This window comes from Cydia amplana, chromosome 12 (genome assembly GCF_948474715.1).
Source record: "Cydia amplana chromosome 12, ilCydAmpl1.1, whole genome shotgun sequence".
Lineage (NCBI taxonomy): Eukaryota > Metazoa > Arthropoda > Insecta > Lepidoptera > Tortricidae > Cydia > Cydia amplana.
The window spans coordinates 70,855-91,634 of NC_086080.1; the positions used below are offsets into that span (position 1 = coordinate 70,855).

The 20,780-nt window shown below is 41.7% G+C and overlaps 1 protein-coding gene across 1 annotated transcript; it reads right to left on the reverse strand.

Moving 5' to 3' along the window:
* Window positions 1–6,222: 6,222 nt before the first annotated feature.
* Window positions 6,223–16,468, reverse strand: LOC134652669 (multiple inositol polyphosphate phosphatase 1-like). Its single transcript, XM_063507833.1, has 7 exons — window positions 16,298–16,468; window positions 15,775–15,923; window positions 15,393–15,671; window positions 8,823–8,921; window positions 8,482–8,691; window positions 7,955–8,202; window positions 6,223–6,487 (listed from the first exon to the last, which is right to left on the reverse strand). Exons 1-7 carry the CDS (start codon window positions 16,458–16,460, stop codon window positions 6,223–6,225), a joined length of 1,413 nt encoding a protein of 470 aa, XP_063363903.1. The 5' UTR covers window positions 16,461–16,468.
* Between the last annotated feature and the right edge of the window lie 4,312 nt (window positions 16,469–20,780).

Below are 20,780 nucleotides of genomic sequence, written 5' to 3' on the forward strand. Positions count from 1 at the left end.
GTTTTAAGCATGTTTACCTACAGTACATACCCCTTACAGCAGGAGAATGGTGGATAATTTAAGCACGTAGGGCACGTAGGCTCAATTATTATTGACGCTGACTGTACTGAACTCTACTTTAAATGAATTGTTAAAACGGAAGGTATACTCTAGCTTCCTATATACCTAACCTTGACGTTGTTGTCGAGAGGCTTGAGCACGCGCAAGTAGCTGTTCACGTAGTACTTGTAGTCCCAGCGGCCCGGACGCGCCGCCGTCGCGTTGATGTAGCCGTACTCCGTGTTGTAGTACGTCACGTTCAAGCGCTCCGTCGACACGTAGTACTCCTGTAAGCAGGCACTCACAGGCTCACGTTACTGTTTCTTACATGGCTCTATTTAAAGCTACAAATATATTACTTGGGTAAATCATTCATAGATAAGAACGGTTTACACCAACTCTACTTGCTATCTAATATTAGATATTAGACATTTATAAATAATTTTATTCTAATCATGTGAGATATCTTCATTTGAAATTAGTTGTCGTACATTCATTTATTTCTCTCAATAACGGTGAGGCACCTGGGGGTTAGTCTCGTGGCAAGTTTAGAGGCTAGGAGGGCTTCCAAATACCTGATTTTTTGGAATGCTGAAACTTTCCTTTATGAACATTCCCGGATCCCGAGATCCCGGTTCCGAACATGAAAGATTTTAAATAATAAAGGCTAATTGTAACACGTAACACCATAATCATACGGGTGTTTCCAATAACAGGAGCAATAAATTAAACAGTAGGCTGTAAGTAAGTACTTACTCCTCACCCTGACCAACATTTGTTCAGCAACTTTTAAAAATAACTTATGCTTTGAATTTTATTACACTTTAAAGTTTGTTCTAAGACGCAATATAGGTACCTTTTGCAACTTTTGTTATGTTTATAAGCGTGACAAGCAACGTCAAACACACTGATGTCAGCGTACATAGGCGTACACACAGACATACAATTCGCGCTCGCGCTTGACAGACAGCTTAAGTGTGCGAAAGGGAAGCCATCACGTATATGAACATCCCATGCGTGCGAAAAAGTCAGACTACCAATGAGAAAACGTAACCACTTTTGAGTTTGACGACGGCCGCGGACGGCCAAGAGCGTATCACGGTAATTTTCAAATTAAAAAATATACACGGATTAGGACGAAAAGTATTAAATAAAGTAATTCAGTGAAGATGGTGTCTTGTAGTGTGCCGGATTTCAGTGTTACAGTGCCAAATAATCCAAGGAAATACTCATTTCAGAGGATTTATGATATTCCGAGCGAAATTTTCATAACGATATTTTGTGAAATTAACAGCGTAAAAAGTGTAGGAAGCCGGTTTATAATGTTCATTATAAGTTTTTCTTCCTTTGTGTGCTAATATTTTATCATATTAGTCTATAATTTAAAATATTTTGTGTAAAAACATAACCTGTTACTTTACGCTAGGGCTTGACAAAATGTTCATATGACAGTATCGATAACTTGTCGGTATATTAATAGCTATATAATTATTTCTTCACAAGACATCATTAAGATATTAGCTTTTATAACCGACTTCAAATAATAACGATTGTTATACCTTTTTGAAGGTGCTCATGTTTAGCGGTAAATTTAAACTTCACTTTCCAACACAGTAAGAGTTACATTAAGATAAGTCTGCAACGATTTTGATAGCACACGCAGTGCAAGTGTTATTTATACGTCATAATGTCGTAGAATTTTAACGTTTAAAATAACACATTTGAAAAAGTAGTCGATAAAGCAATCAAACATCGACAGATTATTAATATGTTGTAACATGACATCACTATTTTTGATCTCACATAGACAATTTACGCACACACTTGCATTTCATTTTTGGTCGCACTTTTGAAGATTGACAGTTGTTCTAGTCATATTAATTCTATGGGCGTACATTGAAGAGAATATTTATTTTGTATGAAAAATAGGAAGTCTAAAGAATTCATAATTTTCAAAAGTTGTTTAACAAAAGTGTTATACTTAGTTTGTGGAGTATAATATAACATGTTTTAATTATTTGCTCGTGTTACGGGCAACATCAGGTATGTATTATTATATCCTAGCTTAAAGCAGGGGTCTCCAAACTTTTTCAAGTTAAAACTTCTTTAGCGGCGCTGTGCACTTTTTGAGGTGGGGAAAAAATGTTAAACTCGCGACAGGTCAGGCTAAGACGGTCACGTGACCGTAAGGTGTTATTGTCCCAGAAATGTCATTGAGTTTTTCTTTATTGATTTAAATGCCTTCTAGTGAGTTTCCGTCTAATTGGTAGTAATATAACTCGAGTACTAACAGTGATATGCTTAGAGGTTTCAAGTAATGCGACGAAATAACGCTAGATGGCGTTAACCTCATTATACATAGTGCTGCAGACATTTTGCACTAGTCATTGAGTTTTCACTTCTGCCGGCATAGCGGTTCGCCAAAAAACGCTGCAAATTCTGTTTATAGGTGAATAGAATTCATTTTTAGTTTAGGGTGGCCAGTTATTGGCCGGTGGCCAGTCACTGGCGAATTACCCTGGGTGCTAAGTCCTAGTTCGCTTGGGATGAAATTAAAGTTCAGGATTTGTCTTGTCTAGTTTTTATGCCAACAAGAACTTTAATTACATCACAAGCGAACTAGAACGTGGCACCCATATAGATTTCAATTCTATTTTCCGCAAAGTTAGAACGCGGCATATTCTAAATATGGAACTTGGCTTTCATTTCAGATTTATGTTTTTGAGCACCTTATTAGAAACCATAGACACAGCTAAAACATGGCACAGAGGTTCGCAATAAGCGCGCATGCTTCTCTTTTACTCTAATTAAGGAGTAATTAGAGTGACAGAGAAAGATGCCCGCAATTTGCAAACTTCGATGTTTGCGGTAGGTTACTTTGATAAGTTGGATATTTAGTTCTTTAAGTGACTCCTAGAGGCGCTGTACAATCCTCCGATATAATTCTTGCTCTGTTTTTAGTATAAACTTAGAAAGGGACAGCATCGTTTCTAGTGGAGTGAAGTTAGGCACATTAGACCGTAAAGAAACGTAAAACGTGACATACGGCGCGTTTATTCACTGAAAGTAAGTGAGAAATACTCTGGCAACTGATGGTAGAGGCTCAGCCGATGCAAACAAAAAAGCGAACGTTTGCAAAATACGCCATTATAGTTCTTACTAAAGCTGACGAAATTTAGCTACTCATTCTCAAGTATAAACTAAATATCGCCAAAACCAGCGATACACACTTTCTGAATTTTTGGCCATTTAATCTATAAACATATCTCAAAAAGAAAAAAGTCTTATGATACCGATACGACTATTTGTTTAGGCGGGAGCCATCACGACTCCGCCATTTTGAAAAATTTCCAAAAACCGGATCGACAAAAAAAAATTTAGTCATAGAACAACAAAAGAAATATAATACATAACAAACAAACGTTAACTATCAAACATGCATGTAAGCGTCTAATCTCCTTAGTATCGGGAAATTACCATACCAACCTAGTTTGAAATGCACAATCAATAATTTAACCATTTACCTAAATGATCTCTTAATACATAATGATTTAATAAGAAGGGTATCAATTACCCTACTTTCGGGAAATTACCCTATTCATGTTCCTGGTCACACTCCTGTTTTGCAGTTTGATAATTTATAAACAACAAATTATCGTGATTTTACGTACTAATTGATAAACTTAAGTATGAAAAGTTATTCCGTGACTTTTTTTCTTTCGATCGGTACAATTCTAGCAGGATTTAACTACGCATGCCGCGATATTTTATATTTTTCTTCGACATGTTTACTTCAATGACGTTTCGATTCGTCTGACGGCAAACTGGTGGATGTGGGCTGTCAATGTGTGTGTGTCACGCGTAAATACTATGAAACTGGTGGATGTTGGAATCACAGTTATGTTGTAAGCGAAACTCTGTCCGTAATATTATAGGTTCATGCATATGACATAAACATTAATTATAACCATGACTAATGATATATTTTAATTTTATTTGAATTATATTTTATTGGATTTTAAATTTAAATGTATAATGTACTTAATAATAATTGTAACTGTAATTAATTTATTTTATAAAGGTAACATATGCAAGACTAAATTATATTTTAGTTCTCTTTGACATTTGTATGCCAACCGGCAAAACATAGCGCTCAAATGTAACATAAGACCCATGTATACCTATGTTTTACAAATAAAGCATTCTGATTCTGATTCTGATTCTGATTCTGACAAAAAAAAATTATTTAGTCATAGAATTCGGTCACAAAATTTCACGAAAATCGGTTAAGAATTGCGACCTGTAGAGGAGAACATCCGGACATACAAAAGCAAAATGCCCGAGTCAAAACGTAGACCTTCGCTACGCTTCGGTCAAAAAATTTAGAATTTAATTTGCAAAACACAAACGATTGTAGTTAGGTATTTCATTCTGTTATTTTACACGAGCAGTCTATGGGTCAACTATACTCAAAAGGCATACAACGCCCTCCGAATCCAATATAACGACGCCTTCAGGATGCTGTTGGGACTGCTCCGCTACTGCAGCGCTTCAGGGATGTTGGAACGAACTGATGACTTCTATGCCATCCGGCGTAAACGAATAGCGTCTCTGTTGTATCGGGTGCGGGGCAGTCACAATAGTATACTTAAGGTCATAGCAGAGAGGGTGGATTGCACCTTCTTCAAATGTTGGGTCAATATAATAGTTATTTAATGTAGTAGTAGTTAAGTAATTAACGTAGTCATAAGCCAAACTAACAATTCTATGGATAAATTATTATCTGAAATAAAGAATTAATAATAATAATTTCCATTTCTTAAATATAAGTAAGTTAAAGGAATTGCTGTCGAAATGTCCAATTAATACAACCAAGATAAAACTGAACCTAAAGAATATCGCAGGCATCAGCCACCTTAACTGTATGACGAGTTTACCTGTCCGTGAACATCCAGTCGCATCATGACCGCCACCAAGAAGAAGGCGACTGACGGAGCGGCAGAACGGCAGCGTATGATGCGTGTGCGCGACATCCCTCCGACTACAACAGTGGCCTACGCTGTCTGTCTGACCTGAGCTTGACTCCCTGGCCTGCCGGTACTGAACATACATCACTCGGCGTTCGCTGCGTGATCGCCGAGTGGAGTTCTCGACAAAGCCAATGTAAAGTGACCTCGATATCGGTTACGACTACCTACTACCGCGAGCGCATGTACCTATACTAGTTCACGTGAGCCTTCTACTTGCCCGTGATCGGTGAGCGACTGGAATGATACAATAATAGCATTAACATTTGATCGCTATCACTTACTCCTAAATAATAGCACGGGCACATAGAAAGGTCATGTACCTACTTGTTAAATTTTAATCAAATTCGCATTAACTTACGATAGGTACCGATTTTTGATATTTTTCAGAGAGATTATTTTATTAATTGGTGCGTCATACATAATGTTATACCTACCCGTAACAAAATAACAGACAATTCCATATTCATATGTAGGGGTACAGTGTACAGTTAGCAGCAGAAGTTGCTAAGCGGGCGAGGTGTTCAAAATTACCTGGACACGCTCTTATTCTCTTGATAATAAAGTCGCGTTAGATCATTTTGAACACCTCGACCGCTTAGCAATTTCTGCTGCTGAATGTACCTACTATTTTATTCAATGGATATTTTGCCAATTGCAAGTTTATATGTAATGATATCCTGTGTTTGTTTGTGACTACGAAGTTGGAGTGGTCCTGGTCTGGTGGTCTAACCCCGGGAAGGGCATTCAGCTTAATCTGCTTATCATGATACATTATCATTGATAATTGATATTTTGTTCCCCTTCATTTTACTTTATTCGTATGGTAAAGGGATGACTCACGCTAGACCTGGCCGGGCCCGGGCCGAAGCTTCCGACGCTTCATGTTAATATGGAAAGCACCACATGAACAGCGATCAACCGTCATAGAAAATGTCCTGTTGGACGCCTCGGCCGGGGCACGGCCCGGTCTAGCGTGAGTCATCCTTAAATGATTAATAATATTGGATCAAAGGCCGTCGTGTTTTAAATTCACGTTTACTGAACCTATAAAAAAGGATTTTCACAAAGTGTAAAGTTTTTACTTTTTTCTTAAATCTACTTCTTAAATATAATCGTGTCCTACATATATATCACAAACATATATAGAAGGTAATCATAAAACATTAGACATAGAGATGACAAGTGCCGCTTGCAGGGCGAGCAAGGCAGGCGCGACTTGGCCCCGCGCGGCCGCGCCGGGCGCCGCCGGCGTCTCGGGCTCCGGGTAGTCGGGGCTGCAGAACTCCAGGCTGTCGTCGAAGTCCCGCAGCAGCTCCTCGAACTGCTGCCAGGAGCAGCCCGCCAGCGGGCACAGCTCCGTCGGCTTCTCGTTGATGAAGAACTGGACTCGGTGAGTTTGTGTCCCGGATTCCGTACATCTAAAAATTTAATTATATAATAAGAAGGGTACTTACTTAAGTACATATAATCATATTGCTGACATTATTCTCTAAATACTTGCATAAGTGGAAGTCTAGTCCAAGTTTACAGAAGTGTAGTCAATCAATTTCACAACGACCAATTCGTTCTAAAAAGAAACGTCATCGTTTTTCAATATGAATAATCCGATTATGTTTCTGCTTAGGTATTAATTTAGATTAGATTTGTATAGGTAATAATAAGTAGGTTAAGTAACATTACTCTTATCTGATAACATCAAGATTATTATAATATCGTAGACATAAATCAACTTGTGCGAATATTCGAGTCCCTAATCTCTAATACATAACAATATACATGTCGCAGTAAGATAGATAAAGCCGTGATATAGTTATAACCCTAGGGATATAATTATATCTCGTAACATAGTTATACGAAAGCGATTCATTACTATCTTACTAGGAATATAACTATAATACGTCTTTAGTTTAGTGATATAGTTATATTACTGGATTCAGTTTAGTGAAATAATTGTAGGTAGGAGTGCAGCGGTGCGGCGGAGGTATAGTATATCCCTAGGGATATAGTTATATGCCGTATAGTACGTATTATAATCATATTCCTAGTAAGATAGTAATTGTAGGTAGGAGTGCGGCGGTGCGGCGGAGGTCTAGTTATATCCCTAGGGATATAGTTATATGCCGTATAGTACGTATTATAATCATATTCCTAGTAAGATAGTAATATCTTACTAGGAATATAACTATAATACGTTTCTAGTTTAGTAATACAGAACTATATTACTGGATTATGTTCAACTAATTGCAACCAACAAAGTTGATTTTGTAATAAAAATAAAAACGAATATACTTACTGTTTTCTTTGATTCCCTGGCAGATTTATAACCATTTAATCACATACCTACATAGAGTTTAGTCAAATACCGTATTATAATCATATTCCTAGTAAGATATTACTATCTTACTAGGAATATGATTATAATACGTATTATACGGCATATAACTATATCCCTAGGGATATAACTATACCTCCGCCGCACCGCCGCACTCCTACCTACAATTATTTCACTAAACTGAATCCAGTAATATAACTATATCACTAAACTAAAGACGTATTATAGTTATATTCCTAGTAAGATAGTAATGAATCGCTTTCGTATAACTAAGTTACGACATATAATTATATCTCTAGGGTTATAACTATATAACGGCTTTATCTATCTTACTGCGACATACATATTACATGTCGGCACAATAACACTGAAGTCAGGATTACCTAACAAATTAGGTACATGAAGCTCTGACAATCACTTTATGCGTTAATTCCATTCATAAGTATGTCCATGCAATATCGCAGCTCGCTAAACATTGAAAATCACTATTATATTTGTAAAAAGTTGGTACGCGTGCAGGAATATAAAACGGCATGCAATGTTAGTTACCTACCTATTTAGAATGACCATCATGTTGGTGGAGAAGGCGGCGATGAAGCTGGTGCGCCAGTTGCGGGCGGGGTCCCTGGTGGCGCCGGCGGCGGGCGCGGCGTCGCGGAACAGCCCGAGCGCCACGAACGCCATCTCCGTCATGGCGTTGTGCGAGAAGTACGACACGAGCTTGTGGCCCTCGTCGCGCGCCGCCGCCTGCATGCGCTCGCGCAGGTCCTTCAGCAGCGGCCCGGCCAGGCGCTGATTCACCTGACAAAATATTTTCGTTTATAGGCTATTTTCGTCGGCGCTGGACGGTAATATTTAGTAGTGGTTTGAATTTTTCGTGAAAGTAGGAACCATCAATAAACTGTCTGTAATTTTTTAACTCTTCAGCAACGCTTTTCAGTAACTCTTGCACCTGCTTGAATATCTTTTATGAATGGAAACAATTTATTGCATAAGTTTAACCTTTGTCCTTTGCGCACTAAGGCGTCCTGGAGGCTCGGCGTCCAAGTGCGGTGCTTCAGATGATGTTCAGGCACTCACCCACGAGCCGTAGCCGTTCCTGTAGTAATGCCTGACGTCGTCGCGGTACTCCAGCACCACGAGGTCCTGGTCGGAGAAGGCGGCGCACCAGGCGTCCTGCAGGGTTGGCGTCCAAGTGCGGTGGTAGCGGCAGATCTCGTACAGCGTGTACACGTCCGAGGCGCTCAGCTGGTACGTGATGCCCAGCCGCTCTTGAACTGCTTTCTGGACCTGTTGGATAAACTTGGTGTTAAAATAAAAATGATACTTAGTGTTGATTATTTCTGTCTTATTTTTTATTTTAACTTTAATGACGAAATGAGTTCATAGGATTTTTTGGTTCTGCACAAAACTTTACTTACGGCTACGTATTCGTCAGTTTTTTCGTATTCTTCCAATTGCTCCTCAAGTAAAGCGCCACCTCTCACATCTTGCTGATATCTCTCGCAGTTTTCATAAGGCTAAAACAAACAGATCTTGTTAGAAACTTTAAATATGTTTATACGAACTAACATCGTTTGTCATTAACATAACATTTGTCGACCGGTCTGACCTAGTGGGTAGCAGTGTTGGCCGAACGTTAATCCCAATTACCATTAAAAATTAACCATTGAAAAGGTTAATTCGAATTAACCATTAACCATTGAAGGAAAATTAATTGTCAATTCGCATTAACATCAATTTGCATTAATATTAATTTATTTCGAACCATTAAAAATTAAAAAGAATTAATGGTTAATGCTTCACAAACCATTAAAAATTAAATCAATTTTTAATGTCAATTAAAAATATTATTGATAATTATCAATTAACAAAAATATATCGTAATTTTATAAAGGCGCCCGTAATTTTTATCTAGCTAGTGGACCTCAGGTTTGGTGCAACATAGAAACACGCCGTTTGGTCATCCGACTCGTCTTGATGAGCACTTGGGAGACCAGTACCCAAGATAGAGCTGATGCTGAACCCTGGGTGTACCTAGTGGAATTCAGGTTCGGTGCAACATACACACACGCCGTTTAGGCTATTCGACTCGTCACAATGAGCACTTGGGAGAGCAGTACCCAAGATGGAGCTGATGCTGAACCCTGGGTGTACCTAGTGGAACTCAGGTTTGGTGCAACATAGACACACGCCGTTTAGGCTATTCGACTCGTCACAATGAGCACTTGGGAGAGCAGTACCCAAGATGGAGCTGATGCTGAACCTTGGCTGTACCTAGTGGAACTCAGGTTTGGTGCAACATAGACAAACGCCGTTTTGGTCATCCGACTCGTCTTGGTGAGCACTTGGGAGAGCAGTACCCAAGATAGAGCTCATGCTGAACCCTGGCAGTACCTAATGGAACTCAGGTTTGGTGCAACATAGACAAACGTCGTTTTGGTCATCCGACTCGTCTTGGTGAGCACTTAGGAGAGCAGTACCCAAGATAGAGCTGATGCTGAACCCTGGCTGTACCTAGTGGAACTCAGGTTTGGTGCAACATAGACACACGCCGTTTAGGCTATTCGACTCGTCACAATGAGCACTTGGGAGAGCAGTACCCAAGATGGAGCTGATGCTGAACCTTGGCTGTACCTAGTGGAACTCAGGTTTGGTGCAACATAGACAAACGCCGTTTTGGTCATCCGACTCGTCTTGGTGAGCACTTAGGAGAGCAGTACCCAAGATAGAGCTGATGCTGAACCCTGGCTGTACCTAGTGGAACTCAGGTTTGGTGCAACATAGACACACGCCGTTTAGGCTATTCGACTCGTCACAATGAGCACTTGGGAGAGCAGTACCCAAGATGGAGCTGATGCTGAACCTTGGCTGTACCTAGTGGAACTCAGGTTTGGTGCAACATAGACAAACGCCGTTTTGGTCATCCGACTCGTCTTGGTGAGCACTTGGGAGAGCAGTACCCAAGATAGAGCTGATGCTGAACCCTGGCAGTACCTAATGGAACTCAGGTTTGGTGCAACATAGACAAACGCCGTTTTGGTCATCCGACTCGTCTTGGTGAGCACTTAGGAGAGCAGTACCCAAGATAGAGCTGATGCTGAACCCTGGCTGTACCTAGTGGAACTCAGGTTTGGTGCAACATAGACACACGCCGTTTAGGCTATTCGACTCGTCACAATGAGCACTTGGGAGAGCAGTACCCAAGATGGAGCTGATGCTGAACCTTGGCTGTACCTAGTGGAACTCAGGTTTGGTGCAACATAGACAAACGCCGTTTTGGTCATCCGACTCGTCTTGGTGAGCACTTGGGAGAGCAGTACCCAAGATAGAGCTGATGCTGAACCCTGGCTGTACCTAGTGGAACTCAGGTTTGGTGCAACATAGACACACGCCGTTTAGGCTATTCGACTCGTCACAATGAGCACTTGGGAGAGCAGTACCCAAGATGGAGCTGATGCTGAACCTTGGCTGTACCTAGTGGAACTCAGGTATGGTGCAACATAGACAAACGCCGTTTTGGTCATCCGACTCGTCTTGGTGAGCACTTGGGAGAGCAGTACCCAAGATAGAGCTGATGCTGAACCCTGGCAGTACCTAATGGAACTCAGGTTTGGTGCAACATAGACAAACGCCGTTTTGGTCATCCGACTCGTCTTGATGAGCACTTGGGAGAGCAGTACCCAAGATAGAGCTGATGCTGAACCCTGGCAGTACCTAGTGGAACTCACGTTTGGTGCAACATAGACACACGCCGTTTTGGTCATCCGACTCATCTTGATGAGCACTTGGGAGAGCAGTACCCAAGATTGAGCTGATGCTGAACCCTGGCAGTACCTAATGGAACTCAGGTTTGGTGCAACATAGAAACACGCCGTTTTGGTCATCCGACTCGTCTTGATGAGCACTTGGGAGAGCAGTACCCAAGATAGAGCTGATGCTGAACCCTGGCTGTACCTAGTGGAACTCAGGTTTGGTGCAACATAGACACACGTCGTTTTGGTCATCCGACTTGTCTTGATGAGCACTTGGGAGAGCAGTACCCAAGATAGAGCTGATGCTGAACCCTGGCAGTACCTAATGGACCTCAGGTTTGGTGCAACATAGACAAACGCCGTTTTGGTCATCCGACTCGTCTTGATGAGCACTTGGGAGAGCAGTACCCAAGATAGAGCTGATGCTGAACCCTGGCTATACCTAGTGGAACTCAGGTTTGGTGCAACATAGGTCCACGCTATTTAGGTCATCCGTCACATCTTGAACCTGCAGGTACTGCCAGGGTTCAGCATCAGCTCTATCTTGGGTACTGCTCTCCCAAGTGCTCGTCAAGACGAGTAGGATGACCAATACGGCGTGTGTCTATGTTGCATCAAACCTGAGTTCCACTAGGTGCTGCCAGGGTTCAGCATCAGCTCTATCTTGGGTACTGCTCTCCCAAGTGCTCATCAAGACGAGTCGGATGACCAAAACGGCGTTTGTCTATGTTGCACCAAACCTGAGTTCCATTAGGTACTGCCAGGGTTTAGCATCAGCTCTATCTTGGGCACTGCTCTCCCAAGTGCTCATCAAGACGAGTCGGATGACCAAAACGGCGTTTGTCTATGTTGCACCAAACCTGAGTTCCATTAGGTACTGCCAGGGTTCAGCATCAGCTCAATCTTGGGTACTGCTCTTCCAAGTGCTCATCAAGACGAGTCGGATGACCAAAACGGCGTTTGTCTATGTTGCACCAAACCTGAGTTCCATTAGGTACTGCCAGGGTTTAGCATCAGCTCTATCTTGGGCACTGCTCTCCCAAGTGCTCATCAAGACGAGTCGGATGACCAAAACGGCGTTTGTCTATGTTGCACCAGACCTGAGTTCCATTAGGTACTGCCAGGGTTCAGCATCAGCTCTATCTTGGGTACTGCTCTCCCAAGTGCTCATCAAGACGAGTCGGATGACCAAAACGGCGTTTGTCTATGTTGCACCAGACCTGAGTTCCATTAGGTATTGCCAGGGTTTAGCATCAGCTCTATCTTGGGCATGACCAAAACGGCGTTTGTCTATGTTGCACCAAACCTGAGTTCCACTAGGTGCTGCCAGGGTTCAGCATCAGCTCTATCTTGGGTACTGCTCTCCCAAGTGCTCATCAAGACGAGTCGGATGACCAAAACGGCGTTTGTCTATGTTGCACCAAACCTGAGTTCCATTAGGTACTGCCAGGGTTTAGCATCAGCTCTATCTTGGGCACTGCTCTCCCAAGTGCTCATCAAGACGAGTCGGATGACCAAAACGGCGTTTGTCTATGTTGCACCAAACCTGAGTTCCATTAGGTACTGCCAGGGTTCAGCATCAGCTCAATCTTGGGTACTGCTCTTCCAAGTGCTCATCAAGACGAGTCGGATGACCAAAACGGCGTTTGTCTATGTTGCACCAAACCTGAGTTCCATTAGGTACTGCCAGGGTTTAGCATCAGCTCTATCTTGGGCACTGCTCTCCCAAGTGCTCATCAAGACGAGTCGGATGACCAAAACGGCGTTTGTCTATGTTGCACCAGACCTGAGTTCCATTAGGTACTGCCAGGGTTCAGCATCAGCTCTATCTTGGGTACTGCTCTCCCAAGTGCTCATCAAGACGAGTCGGATGACCAAAACGGCGTTTGTCTATGTTGCACCAGACCTGAGTTCCATTAGGTATTGCCAGGGTTTAGCATCAGCTCTATCTTGGGCACTGCTCTCCCAAGTGCTCATCAAGACGAGTCGGATGACCAAAACGGCGTTTGTCTATGTTGCACCAGACCTGAGTTCCATTAGGTACTGCCAGGGTTCAGCATCAGCTCTATCTTGGGTACTGCTCTCCCAAGTGCTCATCAAGACGAGTCGGATGACCAAAACGGCGTTTGTCTATGTTGCACCAGACCTGAGTTCCATTAGGTACTGCCAGGGTTTAGCATCAGCTCTATCTTGGGCACTGCTCTCCCAAGTGCTCATCAAGACGAGTCGGATGACCAAAACGGCGTTTGTCTATGTTGCACCAAACCTGAGTTCCACTAGGTACTGCCAGGGTTCAGCATCAGCTCTATCTTGGGTACTGCTCTCCCAAGTGCTCATCAAGACGAGTCGGATGACCAAAACGGCGTTTGTCTATGTTGCACCAGACCTGAGTTCCATTAGGTACTGCCAGGGTTTAGCATCAGCTCTATCTTGGGCACTGCTCTCCCAAGTGCTCATCAAGACGAGTCGGATGACCAAAACGGCGTTTGTCTATGTTGCACCAAACCTGAGTTCCATTAGGTACTGCCAGGGTTCAGCATCAGCTCAATCTTGGGTACTGCTCTTCCAAGTGCTCATCAAGACGAGTCGGATGACCAAAACGGCGTTTGTCTATGTTGCACCAAACCTGAGTTCCATTAGGTACTGCCAGGGTTCAGCATCAGCTCTATCTTGGGTACTGCTCTCCCAAGTGCTCATCAAGACGAGTCGGATGACCAAACCGGCGTTTGTCTATGTTGCACCAAACCTGAGTTCCATTAGGTACTGCCAGGGTTCAGCATCAGCTCTATCTTGGATACTGCTCTCCCAAGTGCTCATCAAGACGAGTCGGATGACCAAAACGGCGTTTGTCTATGTTGCACCAAACCTGAGGTCCATTAGATACTGCCAGGGTTCAGCATAAGCTCTATCTTGGGTACTGCTCTCCCAAGTGCTCATCAAGACGAGTCGGATGACCAAAACGGCGTTTGTCTATGTTGCACCCAACCTGAGTTCCATTAGGTACTGCCAGGGTTCAGCATCAGCTCTATCTTGGGTACTGCTCTCCCAAGTGCTCATCAAGACGAGTCGGATGACTAAAACGGGGTTTGTCTATGTTGCACCAAACCTGAGTTCCATTAGGTACTGCCAGGGTTCAGCATCAGCTCTATCTTGGGTACTGCTCTCCCAAGTGCTCATCAAGACGAGTCGGATGACCAAAACGGCGTGTGTCTATGTTGCACCAAACCTGAGTTCCACAAGGTACAGCCAAGGTTCAGCATCAGCTCCATCTTGGGTACTGCTCTCCCAAGTGCTCATTGTGACGAGTCGAATAGCCTAAACGGCGTGTGTCTATGTTGCACCAAACCTGAGTTCCAGTAGGTACCTACTGCCAGGTTTCAGGGTCATTTTGTTGTCTCATTTTAAAATATCACGACCTGATAATTCACTGAAGCTTGTATTCATATGCTTATTTTTAATTTTAATACCTAGCTCCAAGTTTCTAAGCAATAGTAACATTAATTATTAGTTTATGAAAAAATTGATTTAATTGCATTAAACGTTAATTTAGATTGACAATCAATGTAATTAAACGTCTCAAAATTCAATTCTAATTAACTTAATTTAAATTGATGCGTAATGCAATTGACTAATTGCGGATTTAATGGTTAATGGAAATGATTAATTGTTAATTAGAATTACACATTACGGCCAACACTGGTGGGTAGTGACCCTGGCTGTGAAGCCGATGGTCCCGGGTTCGAATCCCGGTAAGGGCATTTATTTGTGCGATGAGCACAGATATTTGTTCCTGAGTCATGGTTGTTTTCTGTATATTTAAGTATTCATATATTACTTATATCGTTGTCTGAGTACCCACAACACAAGCCTTCTTGAGCTTACCGTGGGACTTAGTCAATTTGTGTAAAAATTTCCTATAAGTAATATTTATTTACTTATTTACATAAGGAGATCCAACAGCTAACTAAATGACAATGGAATCTTAAATAGATATATAGAGCCAATTACAGGAACTCACAAATAGATATGTAATAAAAACATATACTTAAGTAACACGCATCACATACACACACACACACACACACACACACACACATTGCAAACATGAAAGAGATAAGACTCAATCCAAAACCAAACAGAACTAACAACATTCACTTACATAAACCAAACCTACTACCTATTTATTTAGGTAATTTAAATTATTAGGTAGATAAATGATGTTTATGGCAAACTAACCCTAATCATGTCATCCCTCTCAAAAGGCCCGTCGAACGTGATGTTAAGGTTTGTTTCGTCGGTGAAGCCGTGCACGAAGCCCATGACGCTGGCGACGGTGCGCTGCGAGTTGGTCGGCCGGAGGTAGTAGTCTTCAGGCGCGCCTTGCATCAGGTGCAGGTAGCGCTGCCGCAGCCGCTTGGCGATGTCGAACAGCTCCTCGTAGCCAGTGCCAGTTAGGTATGAAGGCGCCTCCAGGATCGTATCATTAAAAGTCCACTTGCGGAAAGCTTCGATATCCTGAGACAATAAACATCATAGCATCACTTTTGGATTAATACCGGTTGTAGAACTATCTCCGAAAGGAAAAGAATATTAAGAAGCTCCAAGGTGCTGTTAATACCTGAGCACAGAGCTGGCTGAGGCCGTCCTCGAAGGCCTGAATGATCTGCCCCTGGACGGCGTCGATGAGCCGCTTCATGTCGATGGAGGACGAGCCCGGATTGCGGTTGCCGTGCCGGTGCAGCGTCCAGATGCTGACGGCCTCACATGCTGCGCAATCAAAAATCAGATTATAAAAAAATAAAGGGTGGTTCTTTCTTTTATGCCTATATCTGTCCATCATGTCTATGTCGTTTTAAAGGTTTGTCACTAAATAATTTGACAGTAATAAAATATTTGAATTATAGCACTACGATTGGAAGACTTCGAAACTGGTCGCCATAGGTACCTATATATGAGGGGCACAATAGACTTGCAAACCGGTTTGTCGATAGAAAAAGACGTGAAATGTAAATGTGTAGGTACTGGAGATCGAAACTTCGCGCCATACATTTTTCAATATTACCGTCTTTTACTACTGGCAAATTTGGTTTGCCAGACTATAACTTTGTAAAAAATGCCTTATAATGTCGATGTGTACTTACATTCAGGGTCAGGATAGTCCCTTATGTCTCCGCGGACAGTTTCGTACGTAGTTTTGGTGGAGTGCAGCAGGTTGGGGCACGGCCGGTTCCAGTAGCAGCTCTCGCTGCCTGCCCCGACTGACAATGACAGACTGACCAGACCGAGGACGAGGATTGAGATCATGGTTGCGAGCACGCGGGCGCAAGCGCCGCCGCGGTATATATAGCCGGTGTCCGGTCGCGGTCTAATCAGCGCTCGACTTTAGGATTACTAATCGGAGAAAAGATTATTTTTAAAGATTTTCGCACACCTACGGTGTAATTAATTCAAACCTAGCGATCTGACGGACGGTTCAATATTTTAGAGCTTTCTTAGGCACAGCAATAGTATACTCGTAGATAGTTTCAGAACTCTTATAATGCGGACTGTGCGTTAGGGCAGAGTAAAAAAGTTTTGATTAATGTACAAGAATAGTATTGTAACATGTGTGGCGCTAGTCCTCCCTGCCTTAAATACGCTACTAATGGTTACCAGCTGCCAGGTCCACGTCGCACAGTTGTTCAGCTAATTGCTGGTCATTTTATTTATACGGTGGAAACTGGATAAGTGGAACCTGGGTTAGTGGAAAACCTCTTTAAGTGGACCCAAGTTCTCGGTCCCAGTCCCTTGGCAACGAATTACCTCTATAAGTGGAATTTTGGGACCTCTATAAGCGGAAGCCATTTTTTCGAAAATATTTTATTTTTACCTCTGTAACTGGAAGCAGCCGTCTCCGAAACCTCTATGAGAGAAATAGCTCGGCGTTATAAAATTTGTATTTTTAATAAACCGTCACAAGGAGGGTAGTTTGTTTCGTTAACATTATGGTTCGTGTTTTAACTACGTATTTTGTATGAGATCACAGATCGTTCAGTTAGGTTCTTTTACCCGTGGTGCGGTGCCGTGCTGTTAGGTAAGCAATGCCTAAGCGCAAAATCAAGACAATATTCTCGATATTGAAAGAAATGTGGTAAAATGTGACTCAGGTCAACAAACCAAAATGACGGATTTTTTTCATTAAAGTACAACCGGTACATTGATTTATTTAACCATAGTGGTTTCTCTTGCATAAATAAATATTAGGAGTGATTTTGTTTAAATATAAGTTAGGTACTTAAGAGGCCTTATTCCTTAGAGCGTTCACCGATTTCACGAAATAACACTCGATAGATGGCGTTGGCGCTCGGTACGCGAGCGCCGGCAAAGTTAAGCGCGTTTCAACGCAGGCGAGAATAATATTGATACTTTTCAATTTAATTGCAAAGTAACATTATTTTTAGCGTTATATTGGCACTCTTTATTTTATTTTATAAGCATGGTAGTAGTCAATAGAGTGTATGTGTTGGGATAATATATAACCAGAGGCGAGTAAATAATAACAATATTTACCTCTGGCATGGAATTATTGTGACAATCACTCTTCTTATGAATAAGGTGTATTCGGGTATTTCCGAATGAACGAATAGTGGCGGATAATTCCGAAAGCTGACTCTTACTACAACGGAATATGAGTGATTTTACAATGATTTTCGGAATTACCCGAATAAACCTTACTACTAATATTCGTCATTGTAGTAGTGTTGTATTTTCAAACTTCTTTAGCGGCGCTGTGCACTTTTTGAGGTGGGGAAAAAATGTTAAACTCGCGACAGATCACGTGACCGTAAGACGGACACGTGACCTGATCAAAAAACTGTTACAATGTTATTGAGTTTTTCTTTATTGATTTAAATGCCATCTAGTGAGTTTCCCTCTAACCGGTATTAATATAACTCGAGTACCAACAGTGATGTGCTTAGGGGTTTCAAGTAATGCGACGAAATAACGCTAGATGGCATTAACATCAATTATACATAGTGCTGCAGACATTTTGCACTAGTCATTGAGTTTTCACTTCTGCCGGCACTCCCGGAGTGCAACCCGTTGTTTTTTTTTAAAAACCATGACAAACCATGAGTTTTGTTTACATTTTTGCTGCCCACAAATTGTCGTCTTTTTGTACTATTTCTGTTTTTAGGGGAAAGTCGGGGCCCGTCCATACTGCAAATAAACATGTTTCTTTATTTGTGATATGCAACTGGCCCTATCTGTTAAAACCAGTCATTGTTTTTATTTAAAACCATGATACCGTTGACTACATTCCACATTTTTTTTTGTTTGATGGCCTCGTCGGGGTCAATACCGAAATCCGATTATTTATATTATGCCATCTTCGCTCCACTCCATTAAGATACCCTGGACAGAGGGCCTACCGCGAACCACGTTCGACGTGTTACCTCCCTGTCACACTTACGTACGAATTTACAAGTGCGACAGAGAGGCAACACGTCGAACGTGGTTCGCGGTAGGCGCTCAGGCCTATGGAACTCTCCGCGCGAGCACGGATTTATACCTACGAATCTCTTCCCGTTCACGGTAGAAAATCAAGCTAGTTGGTCGCCGGCGCTCGAATATGCCAAAATGTATGCGAAATAAATGTCTTCTTCACGAACAAATAACACATGTTGTAGTGTGGAATTGTGGATGGATGCAGAAACAAAAAAAAAACTAATAAAAAAATCCGTGTTTGCTCTACCGATTGATAGGAAAAGTAACTATTAGACGTTCTCAATATAAGTACTAATACCAATTTTTTTTACGATAGTCGCAAGCTACGTAGTACGCCGTTTTATAAACCGCGTAGTGTTTACGCGGTTTATAAAACGGCATAAACACTACGGTTACTGTAGGGAGATATGACCTTTTAAAATATTTCGCAGTCACTCATCATAATAAATAATAAAATAAGGAAAAACCCTAACTTAAGACAAAAGATAAATAAAGAGAATAATAAAATAAATTTATAAGTAATTAATAATGATAAAAGGAATATTATAATTATTAATTACTTATTGCAACTTATCTTGCTCATAGTTATTTTACAATTAATAAAACTTATATTTGTACCTTAGGTAAGTAGGTAGGTATCTTTCATACAATGTATAGTTTAGGTAAGTAGGTAGGTACTTATTTGTAAAATAATTTCTAAGCGTCGGCAACCCTAGCTTTGTGCCGGTGCGCGCGGTGCGGGGAGCGGTGCGTTGAAGGTCATTCCATTGTATTTTTGTGTAGGTATTAAAACGGTAGGCATTTGAGTTTTCTTTGAGAGATAAGTATCTGTTCGTAAGAACTATAATATAGCCCTGTGCCCTGGACCTCATCTAGATCGATGGTACTCGTCAGGGCAAAGCTATTGAGCCCAAACACGATATAGTTATGATGAGTAGATAAGGAGTTCTGGTGACCAACTCCTGACTCCATTATGAGAACCTGGACCTCATCTAGATAGATGGTGCTCGTCAAGGCAAATCGAATGCGCCCAAACACGATGGAATTATGATAAGTAGATTAGGGAGTTCTGGTGACCAACTCCTGACTCCATCATGAGACCCTGGACCTCATCTAGATAGATGGTGCTCGTCAGGACAAATCTAATAATCCTAAATACGATGGAGTTATGATGAGTAGATTAGGAGTTCTGGTGACCGACTCCTGACTCCATCATGAGACCCTGGACCTCCTCAAGATATATAGTGCTCGTCAGGGCAAATCTAATGAGCCCAAACACGATGGAGTGATAATATGTAGATTAGGAGTTCTGGTGACCAACTCCTGACTCCATCATGAGAACCTGGACCTCATCTAGAACGAAGGTGCTCGTCGAGGCAAATCTATTGAGCCCAAACACGATGGAGTTATGATGAGTAGATTAGGAGTTCGGTGACCAACTCCTGACTCCACCATGAGAACCTGGACATTATCCAGGTCGTCCGGGTATAATAATAATGCAAAACCTAACCAGTATTCAAGTAACACTGAAAACCTATCACCAAGCGAGAGTCTGTTGTTGAAATTAAATATGGTGTAAAAAATGTACTTATTTGTATCAAGATTTTCTAGTCGCTGTATACAGCACTTCTCGGAACTCTCTGGCTGTTTACGAACGCACCATAGTCACCGAACGCCTGACGATCGAGCACAGGTCCGTCCCCTAAGCCGCCTCGGCGGAGAATGAGCGCGCGGCGTCGGTGCAGCGTGATTTATACGTGTTTTAAAATAATATAAATTTACGGCAAGGTAGGTCCTATAGTTATGATTATTTTTTTATGGGTTAACGTATAGTTATAGTTTGCTATAATATTATTTTTAGGGCAAAATAATAGTACAATTTGCGATAAAAAAATATAATGTAACCCTGTTTTCACCCAAAAAATGAAGAAAGTTCGGAAGGTTAAATATCCATTTTTTTTAATGAATCTTTGATTTTCAATAGTCTTAGCCGCTCGTAAAAGATATGGTGAATTGAATTGTAATCATTTCTGTATCAAATGATTCTTGTTTACTGCAAAATTGAGAACCGAAACGACAGTTCTCACTGCAAATTTTGAAAAAGCCTCCCAAGAAAACTCATTTATTTTAGGTTTA